The 21,893-nt window shown below is 60.4% G+C and overlaps 6 protein-coding genes across 6 annotated transcripts; 2 read left to right on the forward strand and 4 right to left on the reverse strand.

The window, feature by feature from the left end:
• Positions 1 to 1,594: 1,594 nt before the first annotated feature.
• Positions 1,595 to 3,842, reverse strand: DCS_06865 (uncharacterized protein; the record flags this gene model as incomplete). Its single annotated transcript, XM_040804152.1, has 4 exons — positions 1,595 to 2,413; positions 2,475 to 3,234; positions 3,332 to 3,475; positions 3,562 to 3,842. 4 exons carry the CDS (start codon positions 3,840 to 3,842, stop codon positions 1,595 to 1,597), a joined length of 2,004 nt encoding a protein of 667 aa, XP_040654256.1.
• A 4,354-nt stretch (positions 3,843 to 8,196) lies between these two features.
• Positions 8,197 to 10,676, reverse strand: DCS_06866 (putative WD40 repeat protein CreC; the record flags this gene model as incomplete). The annotated part of the gene is made up of 6 exons (XM_040804153.1): positions 8,197 to 8,400; positions 8,460 to 8,636; positions 8,697 to 8,979; positions 9,035 to 9,417; positions 9,465 to 9,632; positions 9,705 to 10,676. The coding sequence occupies 6 exons, from the start codon at positions 10,674 to 10,676 to the stop codon at positions 8,197 to 8,199; spliced, it is 2,187 nt and encodes a 728-aa protein (XP_040654257.1).
• Positions 10,677 to 12,570: 1,894 nt separating this feature from the next.
• Positions 12,571 to 14,530, forward strand: DCS_06867 (mitochondrial Rho GTPase 1; the record flags this gene model as incomplete). Its single annotated transcript, XM_040804154.1, has 2 exons — positions 12,571 to 12,580; positions 12,654 to 14,530. The coding sequence occupies 2 exons, from the start codon at positions 12,571 to 12,573 to the stop codon at positions 14,528 to 14,530; spliced, it is 1,887 nt and encodes a 628-aa protein (XP_040654258.1).
• Positions 14,531 to 14,891: 361 nt separating this feature from the next.
• On the reverse strand, positions 14,892 to 16,304 carry DCS_06868 (uncharacterized protein; the record flags this gene model as incomplete). The annotated part of the gene is made up of 1 exon (XM_040804155.1): positions 14,892 to 16,304. One exon carries the CDS (start codon positions 16,302 to 16,304, stop codon positions 14,892 to 14,894), a length of 1,413 nt encoding a protein of 470 aa, XP_040654259.1.
• Positions 16,305 to 17,778: 1,474 nt separating this feature from the next.
• On the forward strand, positions 17,779 to 19,408 carry DCS_06869 (proteasome regulatory particle, non-ATPase-like protein; the record flags this gene model as incomplete). The annotated part of the gene is made up of 3 exons (XM_040804156.1): positions 17,779 to 18,237; positions 18,320 to 19,134; positions 19,210 to 19,408. The coding sequence occupies 3 exons, from the start codon at positions 17,779 to 17,781 to the stop codon at positions 19,406 to 19,408; spliced, it is 1,473 nt and encodes a 490-aa protein (XP_040654260.1).
• A 501-nt stretch (positions 19,409 to 19,909) lies between these two features.
• Positions 19,910 to 21,453, reverse strand: DCS_06870 (Pyridoxal phosphate-dependent transferase, major domain protein; the record flags this gene model as incomplete). The annotated part of the gene is made up of 2 exons (XM_040804157.1): positions 19,910 to 20,961; positions 21,066 to 21,453. 2 exons carry the CDS (start codon positions 21,451 to 21,453, stop codon positions 19,910 to 19,912), a joined length of 1,440 nt encoding a protein of 479 aa, XP_040654261.1.
• Positions 21,454 to 21,893: the final 440 nt, after the last annotated feature.

The following is a 21,893-nucleotide window of genomic DNA, read 5'->3' on the forward strand; positions in this document are numbered from 1 at the left end:
TGTGAAACGTTGCTGTTGCCGAGAAGGTCCTCTCGTGGGATCGATAGGCGCAGTCTCTGCTTCGTGGTGGAGGAGGAAATGATGAAGATGTCGTATCCTATCCCTCCCTGTCTGCGGCGCCGTGCGTGCGTGGTCAGCGGATCGGACGGCTCGGACGGGTATAGAAATGCACACGATGGGCCAGACTGGTGGCGACTGGGTCAAGAAGCTCTCGACACACCAGTAGCTTGCTTGCCCGGATGGGGCAAGGGTTTTAGGGGGGAGGGGCTAGGCGGGGATGAGGGGGATGAAGAATGGGCCGAGAATCGAGGCCTGGCCCCAGCAGCAGCGACAGTCCCGAAGCGTCGGGGTTGACAAACGTCGGGAGACTCGGCGAGGCGGGGAGCTTATGAGGGCATGCGACGGACCCGTGGCAATTCTGATCATAGTGGCCAGCACAATGGAAAGCAAAATGGAAGGGTGGACGGGCATACTGAGCGAGTCCACGGTGAGGTGTATTACTCCGTAAGTAATTAGCCTTTCAAACTTTGTCGTGCGGACGTGAAGCCGCATTCAAATCATCCAGTGAGCCCAAGAAATGCTGGTGCAACAGGGGAGACGAGAGGAAGAGTTGCTTATTCGGGCTGTCTGCCATTCGAGTAATCCGCACGGCGGTGCAACTATCGTCGTCGAGAGTCGTGATTTTTCAACTAGGTGTACCTTCTTCCTCACCACCAGCCGGACCTTCCTCAGCTGCCATGGCCCCTGGCTCTGACGTCAATGGATGGAACCCCTCGCCCCTTCCGAGTCAACCAACCCCTCGCTCGCGCCTGCCGTGGGCCGTGGACGAATTGCCACAACCCGGCCAGGTACTGTACGAGTACTGGACGGCTTTAAGCGCGCTAACGGATCGCGTTATGTGTCACCTGGAATGGCCCTAGAAGCACTATCAGATGTGATGATGCGTGCCGAGACAGCAAGTCACGGCCAACCCATGGTTCGAGAAGGTTTTCTTCAACACCAGCAAGGCTGTGCACCACGACGCCCCGCCAGCGGCATGTGGTCGCCCACAGCAGACCTTGGCGGCCAAACTAATTTATTCAGCTCTGCATGGAGTCGGCGGGCAGCAGCACACCTATCGCATTTCAATCCCGGATAACGATTGCCTTTTGCGCAAAATTGCCATCTTCTAGAATTGCCACATCCGACGCGCCGTGGGGTATCGTACAGGAAATCAATCAAACAGGTGTTCGTGTCGTGTCCACATCGTCTCCGCCGCTGTTCCTCTCCGTCCCGCCAGCTGGTGGAGCGGAAACGACCGAGCGATGGAACAAAATGTGGTCTAGTCATCATCCGTCCCTTTCTTTCGGGTCCGTCCCTTTGCATCGGTCTAGACGATACAACAAAAATGGAATGAAGGAAGGAAAGGAACGGAAAGGAAGAAAGGGAGAAAGGAAAAAAGGAAGAAAGGAAGAAAAGAACAAGAGAAATATAAAATGGTGACGCTCGCCATGGCCAAAGTTTGTGCACAATCGTAAAAGAAAAAAACGCGGATGATGCGGCGCTCGACGGCGTCTGGTTCGACGCCAGCGGCCTCGTCGTGGCAGGCATCATGCTAAAAGCGCGGCTCGTCGTCCGGACGTAGGCTATGTCGCAGAGGCGAGCCGGAGTGCGCCCGGGTCATGGTCAAGTTGACGGCCCGCACCAGACTCCTGCTGCGCCGCTCGCCCGTGGCATCCTCCGATATGGAAGCCAGCGGTTCCGCCGTGCCATCGCTCGCGGGCGGCGTTCGAGGCGCGCTCAGGGCCGCCTCGTAGTTTGGGGCCGGATCCCTCGCCATCAGCGACCGAGACCGGATGGGGGTTCGGACGGCTGTGCCGTAACTCGGCACCCGGCTGAGCTCGGCCAGGGCCGTCACCGTCGCCGCCTGGTCGATGTGCTCGACCGAGTTCCGGCCCGAATTGTCGTGGTCGCTGTTGCTCCTCGTCAGGCTCACCAGGTGGGTGTCGGACCGCGACGCCTGCCCCTGGATGCCGGGCGAGGGCGACACGCGGCCGGACAGGGATTGGATCGACGTGTAGGAGCCGGTGCGTCGCGGACCATCGAGCGACACGTCGGCGAGCCGCGAGGAGAGGGCGGCGGGCGCGACGGGTGCGCCGCGAGCCATGGCCGCCAGGTTGTCGGCCGAGCCGGGCCGCGAATGGGAGTAGAGGGGGCTGCTGACGCCCGAGTGAAGGGCGGGCGTCTGGAAGCCGACGGTTTCGACGTCCTCGTACAGCTGGTCGAGGACGTGCTCGCCGTAGCCGGGCGGGGCGATGGCGCCGGTGCCTCGGTCGATGGGGGCCGATCCGGGCGCCTGGCTGACGAGGTTGCCGTTCTCGTCGAAGGGAACGTTGGGCGAGATGAAGATGGACACGGGCAGGGTCGCGCGCAGCTAGAACGAGGTCGCGTCAGCATGCGACGCACGCGTGCGCACGCGTCCGGGGCCGGCTCACCTCGGAGATGTGGCCGTCGGGGTTGACGAGGCCGACGGTCACCTTGAGCTTGTGGCGCACCTTGATGCCGTGGTGGTTGAGGTCCTGGATGCACTGCCGGAGCCTCTTGGGCAGCTGGAGCGCCTTGGCCAGGACCCAGCCCTCCTGGCCGGTGCCGTCAATCATGTCCTGCCAATGGTGCTCGCGATTGACGGCCACCTGCCAGGTGGAGACCTTGCGGTGCGTCCGGTGCTCGCGCATGCCGAGGCCGGTCGAGCCGCGGATCCACGTGTCCCGCGTCTCGTGCAGCGTCACCTCGATGTCGCCGAGCTCGATTCCCTTGAGCAGGGGCGTGAAGCGCATCTCGAGGTGGATGGTGCCGCCGAAGACGACGGCCTTTTGGGGGATGGCGATGGAGTACTCCACCTTGTTCGGCCAGATGTTCTCGACGCTCATGGCGTGCAGGAACTCGAGGGCGCCGGGCTCGAGGGTGCGGATGATTCGCAGGTGCTTGTAGGCGTGGAGGTCGTAGGCGAGCTTTCCGCGTCCGACGGTGGCCTTGAGGCGGTAGGTGATGGAGGCCTCGGGCATGCCCTCGACGCTCTCGGGCGTGTCGCCGGGCAGCAGATGCTCAAAGGGGTACTCGTAGTTGCCCGACGGCAGCGTCATGCTCTTACCGTGGGTGCCGACAAAGGGCGCCCAGCGATGCTCGAGCAAGTTTGTCGTCCGTTCGATCCGTTGCGAGGCGAGGACGGGCGTCGCCGATCGGGAGTCGGTCCACCTTGTCGACGTCAGCAGGCACGTCCACGCAGGTGGGGATGGGGAGGCGAGTCGAGGCCACCTCGCGCCGCCGGTCGGGAAAGCAGGCCAGGACGTACGTGAGCCGCAGGGTGCCCGTCAAGCGCAGCCGGACGTCCTCCATGCGCATGGCCGACGACAGGCACAGCACGACGACGCCCTTGAGCAGGCGGCCGGAGGACTCGAGCTCGTTGCCGTGGAAGACGATGAAGTCCTGGTCCAAGCTGCGGCGTCGGGTCAGAGCGAGTGGCTCGCGGCGGGCTGGGGGGAGGGGGGGGGGGGGGGCAGGAGGAGCGATGGCTGGACGGACCGAATGTCGAAGAGACTGCAGCTGCTGCGTCCCGAGACGGAGGCGAACGGGTTGAACGACGGCATGACTCGGGCGGGCGCGGCGGGGATGGGGATTATGAAGTTTGGTGCAACGACGTAGAATCGGCGGGTGCGGCTGCCATGGGTGCAAGTCGACTTCGATGAGGAGAGGTGAGGTTGAAGATGAAGTCGTCGGAGCAAAGGAGCGGCAGGAGTGGCTTTGGCCGAGACGGTAGTGGGCCGGTTGATTACGTCCCGCGATAAGATGCCTTCCACAGCCATCTTTCCGTTGCTCACGCAAGTACTGTTACAGTACTGTACTTGCTCGTCGTCTCTCCGTTTCCCGTCTAGCGACCACCCAAGGTACCTAGTAGTTTTGGAACCGTCCAGCGAAGGTGGGGGGGAGGGGAGGGGGACCCTGGCCGCTGCAGATCGGGCGCTATCCGTAGGCACAAGTATGCGGGTTACGATGAACCACTTGGTACCCAGTGGTTGGTACTGGTACGAAGGTACCTACTATCTGGTATGACTTGGACGGCAGCGGCTAGCGCTTGTGCAGTCGCAATGACGGTACAGGAATTACACTGCGTGCTCCGCACCGGTACTTTCGAAACTGCAGTGCCAGTAATACTCTGTTCTCCGTACTGCAATGCTTGCGCTGTAAGTGTGCCGCAGGACTCACCATGTCCAGTTGGCAGTGGAATCGACCTGCTGGCTGGTGATGGAAATGGCAGCGCACTTTGCCGTGGTGCGTCCGTACGGTTACGGGTACTGAGCGGCGGGGCGTACTGTACGAGCACTGCACCCTGCAGATGAATGATGGCTACCGGTATTCAAAGTACCACAAAGCGGCGGTCGTTTTTTCAAAGAAGAACAAGGACGATGTGCGTCGACTCGGTGGTCACCCAGACTTGGGGGTTGGCAGGCGTCGGGCAATTTATAGATTGGCACTCCGTAGTAGGGTAGCCATGACGAAGGGCGCTTTCACAAGCTAGACGAGACCAATCCACCCGTTCAACGGCCGGACGTAGCGGTGTACACGTACGTCTCCTGGATGATGGATGAATGGGTTTGCGCGGCGAACGGATTTCGGAACGCGGCGTGAAAGGAACGGCGATGATACGTGCCGTATCCGCTCCTAAGCCACTTCATGATGGGTACCAACAGGTGTGCTGCAGGTACAATTGGTACCTGGCTTGTGAAGATGCCTGCAAGATGTGAAGGCACGTGTGCGTGTGAACATGCACATGTCGTCTCTGGGCCTCCGCGCAATACGGTACGAAAGTACAGTAGGTGTTCTGTACACGTTGGGCCCGGGATACTCCGTACTGGGTAAGTACTGAACTCGTATTCCTGCAAATGCCTGCTGGTAATAATTAGGTACTAGACCCATCTGCTCTATCTACCTAGTACAGTACAGTACTACTTAAATTTGTTGTACGTACTAATAATACTCCGTAATACCTACTAGGTAAATGCCTACCCAGTTGTACACAGCTACTGTACATGTACACCTGCTCTGTACCGAACTGCACACTTGTTCCAAGTACAAGCAAGTACCTAGGTAGGCACCTATAGCACCAGTTTCAAGCGCGCCTAGAGCTTGTTCGAATGTACTGTAGCACAACTGCTGGAAGATAGTGACGCCCAAGTGTCGACAGACCATAGTACTTCGGTACCTAGTACCTTGATCTACGGGGGAGTTTGGCCGCCCTCGTGCCTTGCGCTCACGGCGCCAACTGCAGCGTACTTGGTATACTTGCACATGCAGCAGGCCGTCGTAGACTCGGGTCCCTCGGATTCTCTTTCATCTCCGGAGCAGGTCGCGCATCAATCAAGCCGGCGCCGAACGCCTCCTTCTCCGTCGGCCGTGACGGTGGCGTATTCTTTCAAGCGATAACGGAGAGGCATGCACACGTTTGCGCTGGCGTCGGAGTTGAGGTGGCGCCGACGCCGTCTGTGAGAGCACATGACAGGCAGCGACTGGTCGTTGCGCTGGTTGGTGGCAGGCGTACGGACAACATGGACGAATCACACTATTACCATACTGAGGTTGGCTACCAGGTAGTAGCAATACCGAGTACTTGGTCGTCGCAATGGTGCTGCACGAAGCACCAAGTACTTTCGCACCTACCAAGCGTGCAGGAGGTACTTGGTGTGCTCCGTGCTCCATACCTGTACGCAGGTTAGGGACAAGTGCCCCGTACAGCGGCTGAGGGTACTTTAAGTACATGGGATGCATGTCCTTGGGCTGCAAGAAATGGGAACATGGAGATTGATCAATCCCTGCTGGCACCGTGAAGTCAGCCATTGTTCCCCGTCCTCCCATCACTGACGAGAACGGGTGGTGAAACGGCCGTCTAATGCGGCTTGCCTCATCGCATGTCCTTCATCATCTGTCCTGCTCTCATTGCGCATCGTATGCCATCCCATTCTCTATGATGCCTTTTCATTCCGAAAACGGACCAGCGCAATGCTGGAAGCTGACAAGTACATGTACTGTACGCCGTACACTCGCTTATCTGGGGAGCCGCGTGCTCCATCGGCTGGTGCCTGGTAGCACTGGTGTTCACCGGGCCTCGAAGTGCTGTGCTTGTACTCTGTACTTGCACATGTAATCGTAGGCCTGGCGGTTCCCTGCGCATCGGTCTTGGCAGTGATCATACTGCACTTATAAGTACTTGCCATCAGGTACTTAGTACTACTAAGGTAGCAGCATACAAGTGCTGTATATGTACCTCCGTCCCGGTCTTTTGCACACGTACGGAGTACTGTACTCTGTATTTTTATGGAAGCGTTCGCTCTAGGCACTGATGCCCGTAATTTGGCCGGTGCCAATAGGATACCAGGAGTTAGTACTCCGTACTGTGCAAGGCGCTGTAAGTACCTGCCAAGTACCAAGCACTGTCCGTACAGAATGTAGGAATACAGCAAGAAACACGTACGGATTATGGAGTACGCCCAAGTATTATTACTCACTGCTTAGTACCTAAGTACCTAAGTACCTAGTACAGTACTTACAAGAACAAGTACCAACTACGGAGTACGAGTAGGCAGGCGTACTTCGCTGTACAGTAATTATTACTCAGTACATACTGTAAGTGCATACTGTACAGTGTACAGTACAGTATAGGTAGGTGTACGCTATGCTCGTACTTGTACACCTTGCAACCAACTTCATGCCAAACTCAACCTCTCAGTCTCAAGAGATAAGGATGGAGAATGTGCACCCATTTTTTCTCACGCCATCCGTCCCGACTCTCCGATCTCTCCGATGCTCACGCAAGATGCGGCCGCTGTGGCATGTGCAACCTGCAGGACGAGTCCTCGCCCTTCTGCAGACGTCGTCTCGCACGTCCCCGTTCGCACAAGCGTACCCACGAACGCATGCTCCGTGGCGAGCCCTCTCCATTGCCATGTGCGTTCATGCCTTGCATTCGTATCTTTTTTAACCTTGGGCGCATCGATAGCGCAGCGTCCACTTGCCTGGCGTATCTGGCATACCGTGTACCGACGTCGTCCGGCCCATCGACCGTCGCATCGTAGGTCGAAGAGAAGCATCGAGGAATGAAAGAGAGCTGAAATTCCCTCGCCGCTTCTCCGCCTTGCCTCCTCGGGACAAGGTTTCATCAACCCAGCAGGCCTGTCGTGCGAGGAGAGCTTGTTTCCCCGACCGTTCGAGCACATGCATGCACTCGACGAGCGCAACCAACCACAGGAGGGAATCGAGCCATTCTCAGGCCGCACCGACCGTTGCCGCGCTGTCAACCCCGTTACATCGCGCCCTCGACTCACGTGTCAAACAGCCGAGAGCATCTGCCGCATCTCGCCTTGCTTGGTTGCCTTGCCTCATCCGATGCCAGTTGTCATGTCCATCGTCCATCTCTCGTCGTGTTGTGGGACAGCCGACCATGCAGCCAACGGCTCGGCCGACGAATCGTTTGCGCGGGACACGTTTCCGCCAGAACGTGCATGGGCAGTGCGTCGTCGACACGGACCGATCGAGGCGGATCATCAGCCCACGGTAGCCAACCATTTGTTCGACCTCGCATCTTCATCCCGTAGACCTGGGCCGTGCATGGCATCGTGCACATGCGACGAAATTCGGGGCACAGACGCCTCGGTCGCACGCACGATGCTGGCCGGCAGGTGTATGGCCTCGCAGGCTGGCACCGTAGTGGACCCAGCCATGTGCTTGCCATGACGAGCAAATGGCAACCGCGTGCACGCATTTGCAGAATAGTCAATGGCTTTCGGACCGAATTGTGACGTACATGGGGCCGCGCGATGCATTTTTCAAAGGCAAGCTTATCGTACAGCATTTTTCGAACGCACGCGCACGCTTATCGTACAACAAGCGTCCCCCTCCCGATGCAGCGATGTCGCCTGAGATACGGCAACAGCCCGGACCACGCCCGCCTGGAACCTGCTTCCTGATCAAGGCCTGTCCAGTTGCCGCTGGCTTCCCTGCGCCGCGACCTTCGCATTGGTCTCTACCTCGTAGCCTGGACCTCGTTCCATCGATCGGCGTCGCTGCACGTCAAACATGATCGTCCGGCCGTCTCGATCCCCATGGACCGCCGCGGGACGCCGCCACCCACCTTTCGGACACGGTTTGGACGCCGAGGCGAGGCCGTCAGGATTCACGCCGCCGTGCCAGCGCCGGCCGCGGCCCCCTTTCCCGGCCTGTTCCACGTCCTGACGTGGCCTGCTCGATGGCTGTCAGCCGAATTCTCTCGCGCGCGACGGGCGATGCGGACGCACCGTTCTTGCAGCTCGTGATGATGGCCTCCTCGCTGAACTCGAGCCAGCAGGCCGGGTGGCTGTCGATCGACGTCGTCTTGGTCGCGTCAGCGGATCGTATCCTCTTCGGCCAAAATCAAACCAGAGGGTGCCCACCAAGATGGGCGGCAGCATCGGAATCCGCGCCCGAGGCTCCACGGGGTGAGAGATGCCGTCGTCGTCGTCGTCGTCGTCCACCGTCGAGTCGCGTCGCAGGCCGACGGCGCTTCCCGAGTCGAGCCGCGGCGGCATCCCGGCCGGCGACGAGACGGATCCTCTACGTCGTGCGGCGTTCTGCTCCCGTCGTCAGCTTGCAAGCGGCGCCTCCATCTTTCGGCGTGGACCTTTCGCTACCTTGGGCCGATAGAGCATGCCGACGCCGAAATCCCAGAGGCAGAGGCGGCCATCCTCGCCGACGCTCCCGAACCGATAGTTTCTGTCGTCGCACCGCCAGGGGTCAAAGGCCAACGCCGTGACCCAAGATTCGTGGCCCTGACATCGAGCGACGAGCGCCGCGTCCGACACGGACCATATCGACACCAGATCGTCTTGGCCGCCCGTCAGCACGTACTTGCCGTCGGGCGTCCAGCACACGCACGTCAGGCCGCCGTAGTACGAGTTGAACAAGGCGAGGAGCCTGCAGGCCATCGTCGTCAGCGTCCGACTCCCTCACCCGGGGTCCCCGTGCTCACTCTTCTCGGAGGTAGTCGATGATCCTCAGCGTGCCGTCCTCGCTCACGACGGCGAGATGTCGCCTGTCCGGCGAGAAGGAAAAGGCGTTGATGCGTTGGTTCGAGAGCTTCCAAGCCGCCACGGGGTTCGTCTTTTGGCTCCGCGAGTGGACCGACTTTTGGATCTGGATCTTGGGCCGGTGGCCGCCGCCGTTTCCGCAGGGCCCGTCGTCGGCCTCGCTCCCGGCGCTGCTGCTCGGCGCCTCTCCTTCGGGGTGGAAGGGGGCATCGTCCCGTTCCTTGTCGTACACCACCAGCGAGCCGTCCATGTGCGCGGCGAGGAAGAGGTTTTCGGATCCCGGAATCCACTGCATCTCGGCCACGGGCGTGTTGTTGATGGCTCCCTGTCCGCCGTCAGCACCCCGTCGACATCCTCGGGAGGCGTGCCCACATTCTTGTTGAGGCGCGTGTATCGCTGCGAGATGGGCTCCCACCAGATGACCTCGCTGGTGGAAAAGCCCATGATGACGTCCATGTGCGACGGGCTCTTGGTCGTCTTGTTGACGTCGTGACAGAGGCAGTGCGCCTTGGTGAAGAGAATCTTGGTCAGGTAGTCTTGCTGCGCCGCTTGTCAGCGCCCCGCGACGGCCGAGCCCGTCCGTTCCGACGGTTGGCGAGGCAGGCGACGGACCTTGTTGGGGGACGAGAGGTCCAGCCACTGGAAGGCGCGGTTGACGTTTCCGAAGGCGAAGATGCCGTCGGCCGGCCGATCCGTCAGCCTTCGCGACAGGTTCTCGTTGACGATGACCCTCGAGATGAAGGACGAGTTGCTCTTCGTCACGCTGTTCTTCGGCTTCTTCTTCTTGTTCACGTCCCGGACCGGAGCCTGCGTCAGCAGCGCGTTTCCCTCCCCAAACGCCGGCGCGGAGCCAAAGGTGACCGAGGCAGTCGGCACGTCGCTCGCGGACGTGCCGCGGCCATCCTCGCTGCTCACGGCGCCTTCGGTCGAGAGGCGCGATTCGGTCGAGCGGTCCCGCACGCTGGATCCGGCGCCGCCGAGCGACAGCGTCGTTTCCGCCGGCCCCTTGTACAGGAACGGCGGCGGTTTCGCCTCGAGGCTGACGATGGACATTTTGGTACCCGCCGTCGCCGGCTGCGGGCTCGTCGCCAGAGGGTTCACGTTCACGATGGGCGCCTCCGACGGATGGGGCGGAGGAGTGGCGAGTTGGAGGTCCTCCTTCAGCACGTAGGTTCCTAAGACGCCCTTTAGCATGCCTCGCGCTCCGGCTTGGTTATGGGAGGAGTGGAAGGGGTGTGTGCACCCTCGGCCGCGAGAAACTGCCACTCCGGGCCCGTCGGGTTGGCGATGGTGTTGTTGGTCTCCATCAAGGGCACGATGCCCGTGAGCCCAACCGGGTGGTAGGGCCCCGCCCCGGGATATCGCGGGGGTGGCGGGAGGACGCTGGATCGGTGAGCGAGCTGCACGTCGGCGGCATGCGAGCGATGCAAACGTACAACATGTCGGCCGTCCTTGACTCCCGTCGAGGTTGGCGGCGGTGCGACGCTGGGAAGAGGCGGGGGTGACGTCGCTGGAATGCTCCGTCGCTGGGCAATCAATCGTAGCACAGGGCTTGGGAGCAAGGTACGCGCCGCCCGCAAGCATGAGCTACCAGGCTGACGGGTAGCACTCCGTGATCGGCCGGCGACGACTGTCTGCAGCCTCTCGATTGATCTTCCCCCAAATGCCACGATTCCACGGGAGCTGTGCCGGACGGGGAGCTGGGGTTGGTGTGGGGTGGTCGATGACGCTGACTCGAGCTCCAGCAGCGGTAAATTGCCACCAGGAACGAGCTACTCGTGCTCCGTACCGTCCATGCAGACCTTGCCGTGCTCGTGGTTGAGAATGCTCGTGGTGATGGACACTCAGGGAGCCGTTGAACGATGGCCTGGGGGACGCAGAACGGCCATTGTCCGAGGGGAAAGGTGCAAAGGCAAAGCTCGCGGCATCGGGCACACGCTATAGTTTTGTTGCTGTTGGCGTTGAGCGGGATGGACGGAATTTCTAGGCTGAACTGTGGGAGTAGCAAATACAGTACCTAAGTGTACAAGTACAGTACTTGCTCGGTACTGCGCCATTGCTAGCGCTCACGGCGTGCGGTTATTAGCTTACCTAGGTACCTAGTATACAGCAAACGTGTATCCGTACTCCGTGCTCTGTATTACGTGCAAGGCTCACACGTTGTATTATCAACAGAGGCACCCTACTTGTACTGTAGTGCCTACTCCCACCGTGCCGTACCGTACAGTACATGTACAAGTACTTGCATGGTAAGTATCTACGGAGTACTGCTCCCAGGAGAGTCAAGTCTCCCGAGTCCCGTGCGATCAATACGACCTTTTGTCCACGTGCCCGATGCCAAGTCACATCAGAAACGAGCCAATTCCAATCGCATACGAGTACAGAGTACAGTGCAGATGATGATGGACACGGGAATCCTTTCTCCCCATAGATTCCTGTTCAGTGATGCGGGACTCCAAGCTGTGACGTATCCTAGCAAACTTGCTTGCAACTCCCCCATGTTCCAGGTGTCCACCATCATGGAGTGCAGTGATGGATGCTTGCATGTACAAGTAGGTACTAGTACCTACAATTGCATGTACGGAGTAATTACAGTACGTGAAGCACAAGTACTTGTACTTGCACTTGCTTACGGCACACCAGGTACTACCAAATGCATGTGCTGTACCTACTGTAGTATATTAGTTGGGTGGCAAAAGCGCTACCAAAATTGAATCGTCGCCCTTGTCTTGTGACTGTGCCGATAATTACAGTACCAGTGCACGTACGACTAATACTCCGTAACTCTTATTTGCTTGTGCTGTAACCAAGTACAGTACATTAGCTTCCCGCGTAACACGCCCATGGGTCAAACCTGGCGCTTACTCCAGCACTGGTCCACCAGCCGTTAGTGGATGGGGTGGCCACCACTGTTGCAACGCAACACCCGCAGTCTCTCCCGCGGTTGCCCATACATACATCAATTACTGCAAGGAGTAATACAAGATACTGTACGGAGTACGGCGTAGGCACTTGCTTGTCATAGGCACTACCTGAACTGAGTACAATACTTGTTGGCGTATTACTGGACTGCGATTGTAGGTGTACTCACATGTCCAGCAGCCCTGCTAATACCACGTACGCAAGAAAGTACATGTACAAGCAAAGTACACCTACCATCGCCGTCTTGCGGCATCCGCCTTGGGCTCCATATACTGTAAGTAATTACTGTGTTTTAACAGTTTTAACTACGGAGAACCAGGCACCAATACGCTAGCTCCCCACGTAACGCCTAACGCGATAGCACTTGTGCTGGGTCATAGTACAGCTCCTCTTTTTTTCAGGCTCGTCATTTCCGAATCATCGCCTCTCCCGCTGCCCTGTGAGTGCCTCATTCGAAGCGTGGCCAAGTCGATTCGACACGCCCATCTCGAAAAAGGCATGCGTGGCTCGGCGGCGACGCATCTGCAAAGGCTGCCGCGATACCGAAGCCCACAACATGGCGACTGGTACGTCCGTCTCCTCGCGCTGCCCCCTTTCCCCTGATGCCCGATGATGATGGCTGACGCTCCCTCTCGCCAGTCCGTGTCTGCGTCTGCGGCGATGAGAGCACGGGAAAGTCGAGCCTCATCGCCTCTCTCGTCAAGGACCAGTTCATAAGCAACAAAATCCAGCCGGTGCTTCCCCAAATCACCATCCCGCCGAGCATCGGAACGCCGGAGAACGTGACGACGACGATTGTCGACACCTCGGCCCGTCCCCAGGACCGGACGACGCTGCGAAAGGAAATCCGAAAATGCAACGTCATCCTCCTGGTCTACGCCGACCACTACAGCTACGAGCGAGTCGCCCTCTTCTGGATGCCCTACTTCCGGTCGCTCGGCGTCAACGTGCCCGTCGTCCTGTGCGCCAACAAGTCGGACCTCGCGAGCCAGGGCAGCACGCCTCAGATTGTCGACGAGGAGATGCTGCCCGTCATGGCCGAGTTTCGCGAGATCGACTCGTGCATCCGGACGAGCGCGCGGGAGCACAAGAACATCAACGAGGTCTTCTTCCTCTGCCAAAAGGCCGTCACCCACCCCATCGCCCCGCTCTTCGACTACAAGGAGGGCCACCTCAAGCCGGCCTGCGTCGCCGCCCTGAGCAGGGTCTTCCTCCTCTGCGACCGGGACCAGGATGGCCTGCTGAACGACCAAGAGATGTGCGACTTTCAGACGCGCTGCTTCGGCAAGAGCTTGACGAGCGACGACCTCGACAACATCAAGCTGTCCATCGCCAAGTCGCTTCCGAACCATCGGCTGACCGACCGCGGAATCGACCTCGCGGGCTTCCTGCAGCTGAACAAGCTGTACGCCGAAAAGGGCCGGCACGAGACGATATGGATCATCCTGCGCAAGTACCACTACACCGACAGCCTGAGCCTCGAGGACAAGTTTCTCCACCCCAAGTTCGAGGTGCCGGAGCACTCGTCGGCCGAGCTCAGCCCGGCCGGCTATCGCTTCTTCGCCGACCTGTTCCTGCTCTTCGACAAGGACAACGACGGCGGCCTCAACGACGCCGAGCTCGAGGCCCTCTTCCTGCCGACGCCCGGCCCGCCCGCCTCCTGGCTCGACTCGTCCTTTCCCGACTCGACGGTGCGGAACGAGGCCGGCCACGTGACGCTGCAGGGTTGGCTCGCGCAGTGGAGCATGACGACGTTCCTCGAGGCCAAGACGACCATCGAGTACCTCGCCTACCTGGGTTTCGAGCCGCAGAACGCCAAGGACCCCATCACGGCGGCGCTCAAGATCACGAAGCCTCGCAAGCGGAGGCGGCGGCCGGGACGTGTGGAGAGAAACGTCGTGCTGTGCTACCTCGTGGGCGCCCCCGGAGCGGGCAAGTCGTCCCTTCTCGACGCCTTCCTCAACCGTTCGTTCGAGGGCCTGCACCGGCCGACGATCAAGCCCCGCCGGGCGGTGAACGGCGTCGAGCTCCCCGGCGGCAAGCAGGTCTATCTCATCCTCGAGGAGCTCGGCGAGCTGGAACCGGCCGTGCTGGAGAACCAGTCCAGGCTGGAGTCTTGCGACCTCATCTGCTACGCCTACGATTCGTCCGACCCGGACTCCTTCTCTCACATTGTCGACATGCGATCGAAGCACCCGCACCTCGACGGGCTGCCCTCGGTCTACACCGCCCTCAAGGCCGACAAGGACAAGACGACGCAGCGGAGCGAGCTGCAGCCAGACCAGTACGCGTCGTCGCTCAGCATGAACCACCCGCTGCACGTGAGCGTGACGTGGAACAGCATCAGCGAGCTCTTTGTCACCCTCGCCGAGACGGCGACGAGCCCGAGCCTCGGCTTTCCCAAGACGGAGGAGGAGACGCCCGACCGGACGAGCCTCTACATGGCGCTGGCGGCCACGGCATGCGCCGCCATCGCCGCCGTCATGATTTGGCGGCGATCGACGAACGCGGCGTAGCGAGGCTCGTCGGCGGCTGCATTCTTGGTCCGCTCCGGAATGGGCACGCGCTCGTCACCCATCCGGGCGGCGCTTCGACCCGGCAAAGAGATGGGCGACGCAAGGAAAAGGGGGCGGTGGCGGGGGGCCATGCTGCATGGCGAGGAGCTGTCGAACGTCTTTTTAATGATACCCAACTACTGCAACTCCCCGCAGCACCGTCACTTTTTAGAATACAAAGACGAGGCAGAGCACGCACAGGCAGGGAGGTAGTGAGCATGAATAGCGTGTAGCGGCAGAATGGATCGATGCGCTCGCTGGTGGATGCGTGCCACCCACCATGTCGAGCACGGCGCAGGCCCGTCGCCCGTTCAGCCGATTCCTAGACCTTGTAGAAGCAGAAGCCGACGTAGAAGCTCGCGGCCTCCATCTCCTCGTCCGACACGAGCAGCGGCCCGCCGCCCCTCTCCCGCACGCCCATCCGCTCGCTCAGCGGACCGAGCTCGGCGTCATCCTTCTCGGCCTCCCAGATCTCGTGAAAGGTTCGGTGAAACTGCAGCTCGAGGTTGAAGTCCTCGGCGAGGGCGCGGAAGGCCTCCCAGGGCACGACGTACTCGGGCACCTCCTCCACGGCCTCGTCGAGGAAGTAGTTGTACTTCCAGCCAAAGGCGGGCCGGAAGACGCCGTCCTCGGGCGTCTTGCCGGGGAAGCGTACGCGATAGATGGAGTTGCCCCACTCGGCCGTCGGTTCCGCCTCGCCCTCCTCGACCTCGCCGTCAGTGGCGGCGGCGGCCTCGGTCCCCTTGCTCTTCTTGGCGGCGAGGGCCTCGTTGAACTTGCGGACGTGCTCGCCGAGGACGTCGGAGTTGGGGATGCAGCCGATGAAGCGACCGCCCTTCTTGAGGGCGCCGGCGACGTTGCGCAGCATGGTGCGCGCGTTGGACTCGGACTCGAAGGCGTAGTGCATGGAGAACATCATGGTGACGATGTCGAAGCCGCGACGGTTCATGGGCGAGGGGTCGAAGCCGACCTGGCGGACGATGTCGACGTCCTCGATCGACTCGCCGTAGCAGTCCTTGACGTGGAAGCGGGCGTCGAAGAGGCGCGGGGGCGGTCGCCGGTACGCACCGCCGCGGCCTCCTCGACCGCCGCGCGAGGCCAGGCTCCTGTAGCGGTCGCGGGCCTGGTCGATGCTCACGTCGGCTGGGTCGAGACCGACATAGAGCTCGATGGGCTGGGGCGCGAGCTGCCACTTGTTGAGGTCGCCTCCCTTGCCGCAGCCCATGTCGAGGACGAGCAGGTCCTTGCCGGTCGAGCGGCCCTGCTCGCGCGAGCCGGGCGCGTGGTCCTCGTCGGGCGAGTAGCGTTGGATGATGCAGCTCTTGATCCAGTTGTTGAAGACGCGCAGTCCCTTGATCTTGCTGTCGCGCGTCCTCCAGTCGCGGCCACGCTCGGGGACGCTGTTGTAGTGCTGGCGAACGACGTCGTGCACGCCTCGCACCCGGTTCTGCTCGACCGAGGCGGCCTCGGCCGCCGCCGCCGCTCTGTCACGATCGAGCTGGCGCTGGCGGATGGCCTCCCGCTCGGCCTCGGTGAAGCGGGCTCGGGCACCAGGCCGCTTCTGCTTGCGTGGCTGGTCCGACGGTGACAGCTGCCGTCGCTTCGCCGCCTGCAGCGAGCTCGCGTTGTAGGGCTGCGGGAGATCATCCTGGCCGTCGTCCGGGGACGAGCGCTTCCTGCTGCCGTCCGTTTTGGCTCGAGCATCGCCCGAGGCGCCGTTCTCGCGGTCCGCCATGGCCAAGGTCCGAGAAACGGAACAGCAGGCTGACCGATGGCTGCTTGCTGCTTCGTCCCGTCGGCTCGTCGAAGCGTTTGCTCGGTCGCAAGAGAGGAGCGGTGGAAGGCGAGGGTAAGGCGAGGGTGCAGGTGCAGAAGGCGGCTCCAAGTGGACAGCTGTGTCGAAGGTTATACCGCACGTATAAGTAAAGGTGTGTTTGTTGGTGGACGATGCAGCCCGTCGGAAGGGCCAGCCGTATGCTGTAGTAGTTGAGCACAGTGCACAACTACAGGGTACTCCGTAGGTACCTGGTACTTGTAAGTAAGTACTTTCACAGCAAGGTTGCTGGCGTCGGCGAGTACTTGTAAGTTATTACCTAGTAGTTAGTAGGTGCCTAGTACAGAGTACGTCTACTGTAAGTGGCCCACAGGCAAACGAGTTTAGTGCTAACCTTGTATTATTAGTGCTAATCTAGTACCTAGCAGTCACTGGAGTCGCTGCATTTGACTCGCCCTTCCCAGCATTCCACTGTATTTGTACTCCGTACCTAGTGCTGTTACAGAAGAGTCCATCTCGAGTTGCCGTACGGAGTAACAATAGTAAGTTGGTACTACGTCCCTACACTGTGTACTAAGCATTATGATGTGCACTGGTACGGAGTACTAAAGACAGTAATATTATTTAGCACCCAGTTTGCAAGTTCAATGCTGCGGAGAGATTCGCTTCATCCCGTAGTTGTATCTGAACACAGCCGTAACACGAGTCATGGTCTAGCAAGTGAGCAGAACATCGTGCGCAGGCACTGCAGTACAACAGGTACAACAGGTACTGCAACGGGTACAGCCATAGTTACTGGCACGGGTTTCAAGCCCAGTCCTCGTCGGTTCATTGTACAATTAGGTATTTTCAGGTGCTTGTTGATCTTCACTGAAGCATTTGTGAATGTACGCCGAAAATAATCATGTATCGAAAACGTTGCCTACAAGGAGTATTCGTGGCATTCATGTGATGCTCAATATCAACCAGGGAAGTTGGAATGGCTACAAGACTTGTCGAGAGGCAGTCGTCATACTTATCCCGTCTCCCATTATTTTCCCGTAATCCTCTCCCATCCTTTCCCGGCTTTGTCTCCCTCCTCATTCCGTCTCGACCTGGATGCGGTTCACCGTAGATGTCGTGGGGAACCGAGTCGGAGAGATTCGCTATAGGGTAGGCCGTCTGCCTCGAAAGCAGTGTACCAACCAGCAGCGAGGCCCAACCCAAGCCTGTGGCTGCTGGCGCGGCTGGCGGCAGCCTTCCGCTAATAGTACGACAAGTACGGAGTAACGGGGACCTGTCCAACCTGCTACGACTGCAACTTCATGTAGCTCCCTCTCCGCCCAACACCGTTCATCAAGCACCAGAACATCGGCACTTCCGAGCTCGCAAACGCCATCCGATCGCCGACCTCGTTTCGCACTCGAGAACCGCTGGACCCGACCGCCCACCCGCCATGGGATCCGACCCTCAATACGCCAAGTGGCCCCTGCTGCCACTCTCCCAGCATGTCTTCACCCTCACAAATGCCTACGCCTCACGGGCAGGCCAGCAAGCGGCCGTCAAGGCGCTGCAGGACGCCATCGCCGAGCACAAGATGGCCCCCTTCTACCGGTACCTGGCCCATCCGGTGGACGGCATCCTCAACGCCGTGGGCGACGCCGCCGCTTCGGCCCCGGCCAAGTCGCTGAGCAGAAAGTCCAGCCTCGTCGGCATGGTCGCCACGAGGGCCGCCGCCACCGACGTGAACCTGCCCTGGGATGAAGCGCTCTACGGCAAGCTCAAGGCCGAGAACGAAAAGGAGCTGGAGCAGTTCCAGAAGGACGAGGACGACGCCGTCGAGCAGGCGGGCGACACCGAGATCATCGCCGCCAAGGGCAAGAGGGTTGAGTTCTGGGCTCGCGTCGGCGACAAGGTACCGCCCCCTCGCCATCCATCCCTCCTCTCCTCGTCACTCCTGATCCCTCGCAGGGACGGATGCTTACCGATTCCCGCAGGACAAGGCGATTGCCGCTTGCGAGGCCGTCTTCGAAAAGTCGGGCATCCTTGGCACTAAGATTGACCTCGTGCTCGCCGTCGTGCGCATGGGCCTCTTCTACGGCGACAAGCCCCTCGTCAAGAAGCACATCGACCGAGCCAAGGCCCTCGTCGAGTCCGGCGGCGATTGGGACCGCCGAAACCGACTCAAGGCCTACGAGGGCCTGCACCTCCTCACCGTTCGTTCCTACAACCTCGCCGCGCCCCTCCTGCTCGACTCCCTCTCCACCTTTACCAGCTACGAGCTCTGCACCTATTCGAACCTCGTCGTCTACTCCGTCCTCGCCGGCTCCGTCTCCTTGAAGCGCGTCGACTTCAAGTCCAAGGTCGTCGACGCCCCCGAGATCAAGGCCATCATGGGCGACGGCGAGGATAAGCTGCTGGCCCTGAGCGGCGCCCTCAGCGCCGGGCCCGGCGCCGACGATCTCGTCCTCGACCAGCCCACCCAGCAGCCGTCGGCGACGAGCAAGGCCGTGAACCTGACGGCCCTGGGCTCCAGTACGGAGCAACCCGACGCCGAGATGGCCATCGACTTTAGCCCGCTCGCCCTCCTCGTCAGCAGCCTCTACAACGGCAACTACAAGGCCTTTTTCCAGTCCCTCGCCGACGTCGAGGAGCAGTTCCTCAACCAGGACCGCTACCTCCACGAGCACAAGAACTGGTTCATCCGCGAGATGCGCCTCCGCGCCTACCAGCAGCTGCTGCAGAGCTACCGCGTCGTCGGCCTCGAGAGCATGGCCAACGAGTTTGGCGTCACCGTCGACTTCCTCGACCGGTACGTGCCGTACTTTCACCCTGTTCTTGTCTCTCAACACCCGTCGAGATGGACGTGCCGCTGACCTGTTCGAAGCGATCTCGCTCGCTTCATCGCCGCCGGCCGCATCCCCTGCACCATAGACCGCGTCTCCGGCAAGGGCGTCATCGAGACGAACCGACCGGACGACAAGAACAAGCAGTACCAGGACGTTGTGCGCCAGGGAGACCAGCTCATCACCAAACTGCAAAAGTACGGCCAGGCTGTGCGGTTGAGGGGAAGCGAGAGGGCGTGAGACGGTCGTGCCCCCCCCTCACCGCTCCCTCCCGTTGGGTGGCATCGAGTGCCTCTCGGACAGCAGCGTGACGTCTGCACTCGATCATGTGCCGAAGCTGGCGGACGCGTACATGTCTCGTTGGCCATGTATCATACGGATGGATCGATGGACTGTTCGAGCTCAAATGCGACCGGACTGCCATTCGACTGCATGGCTCGCGACGGAATGAGCAAGCACAGGCAGGCTGAGGTCACGGGGTCCAAGGCCATGCATACGTGTACAGCTGCGCATCAAAATATTCCATCGTGTTACGAGTACGCATCAGCGCCCCAAGACTTTTATGCGAATGCATTTGCGTACCAGGACCTGTACCGAGACGTTGAAACAGTCATCAAGCCATGCAACCGTGATATCATGCCGTTATTTCCCCCATATCCATGCAAAACCGCACGTACCCTCATCCGCCGACGCGTGGTACATGCCGAGTGCCGTCCATGCCGAGTGCCGTCCATGCCGTGGCTACCTGTACTTGTCCAGAAACTCCTTGTGAAACTTGACGATGCTGCCGACCCACTCGGTGCCGGGGGCCAAAAAGGTGGTCCGGAAGTGCAGCGTGCCCTCGGCCTGGCCGAAGCCGGAGCCCGGGACGACGCAGATGCCCGTCTGCTCGAGCAGGCGCAGGCAGTAGAACTCGTCGGCCGGGCGGCCCTCGGCGGCCGCGGCGTCGATGGCCTTCTGGGGCAGGTGAATGGTGGGGAAGAGGTACATGGCGCCCTGGGGTTCGGCGCACTCGACGCCCTCCATCTGGGCAAAGGCACGGTGCAGGGCGACGGCGCGCTCGTGGAGGCCGGCGTGGATGCCGTTGAACTCCTTGTCGTAGAGCTCGAACGAGGGCTCTCCCGGTTGGGGTGGGTTGACCATGAGCTCGACAAGGCACTGGCCGATGACGGAGGCGCAGAGCATGATGGAGACGAACTTGTAAATGTTGGCCTCGACCTCGGCGTCGAAGTTGACGAGCTCAAAGTAGCCGCCGCGGTGGCCGCACTCGCCGACCATGCCCTTGGAGATGCTGTGCAGGGAGACGAGCTCGAGGCCGTCGTACTGACCGGGCCTCTCCTGCTGCATCTTGCGCAGGACGCCCTTGAAGCTGTGGAACTTGCCGACGAAGACGTTGGTCTGGTAGACCTCGTCGGCCATGACGACGAGGTTTTGCTCGCGCGCAAACTCGAGCACCGCCCGGACGTCCTCCTCGGCGAGGGAGGCGCCCGTCGGGTTTCCGGGGTTGATGATGACGATGCAGCGAACGTCGACGCCGGCGTCCTTGGCCTTTTGGTGCGACTTCTTGATCGTCTCGAGATCGGTGCCCCATGCCTTGGACTCGTCGAGGTTGTAGGGCACGCAGGTGGCGTTCAGCAGGGCCAGAGTGGCCGTGTAGAGAGGGTACTGAGGGATCGGCACGAGCACCCCTGCCGTCTTGTCGCCGCAGATGACGTTGAGGAGCGTGTTGACGCCCGAGGAGGCGCCGGCGGAGAGGTAGATGTGGGCTGGGTCGGCGGGGAAGCCATCGCGTCCTGGAGAGTCGAATGCGGTCAGGCGCGGCTTCTCGATGCGTCTCCGGATTCGAACGTCGACGCGGACAGGACGGCGCCGTCGGAGACGGGGCGAAGGGACTCACTCTCGAGAAACTTGGCAACGCTCTCCTTGATGGCGGGGACGCCGCTGCTCGCGCTGTAGGCGCCGACGGAGCCGACCTGCTTGAGCAGCCACTTGGCACGGTCGAGGACGTCAGGCTTGTAGCCGAGGCTGTCGACGAGAGCACTCTCGTTCTTGAGAAGATCGGGGTTCTCAAGCAGACTGCAGACCTGTCGGAAGAAGGTGATGGGCTTCTGGTCGAGCTGCTGGGGGTTGCCAATGTTGGCCGAGATGACGTGGTCGAACGGAAGCCACTTGTCACCCTTGGCGAGACGGGCGCGGAATTCCTCCGACTTGACGGCAAGCTCGCCTCGAACAGCGTACTCGGCCCGCCGGACGTTGGGGTTGATGTTGTCGAGGGTGAGTCTCATGGTGAAGGAGCTGTTGTTTGCGTCGTGGTCAGGCAGTGTTTTGTTGTTGAGCGGGAGGGGACGGCCATGAGCTTGTCGAAATGGCGGGGCAGCAGGAAAAATGATGATTGAGCGAGCTCCGGCAACGGCGGTCGTTGGGTATGGTGGGTACGTGTACATGTATATTGTACATGTGCTGTCGGTGATTTACGCCGCATACTGCAAAGTACATTCGTGTACGGAGTACTCCGTACATGTAATGCTATGTGCAGAGTACTTTGTACCGATACAGCTTGGGAGCCAATAGTACTATTGAGCTGCTCGAACCACGAAGCACACTGCTGAGAATTGTTACCGTAGTGAGAAATTCAACATATCACCACTGCCTGACGATGCTTTGGAAATAAGTGAACCGCAGCAGATACAATTCGTTGGCAAGGCCATACAAGAGGGTCCGATTA

This window comes from Drechmeria coniospora, chromosome 03 (genome assembly GCF_001625195.1).
Source record: "Drechmeria coniospora strain ARSEF 6962 chromosome 03, whole genome shotgun sequence".
In the NCBI taxonomy this organism is placed as follows: Eukaryota; Fungi; Ascomycota; class Sordariomycetes; order Hypocreales; family Ophiocordycipitaceae; genus Drechmeria; species Drechmeria coniospora.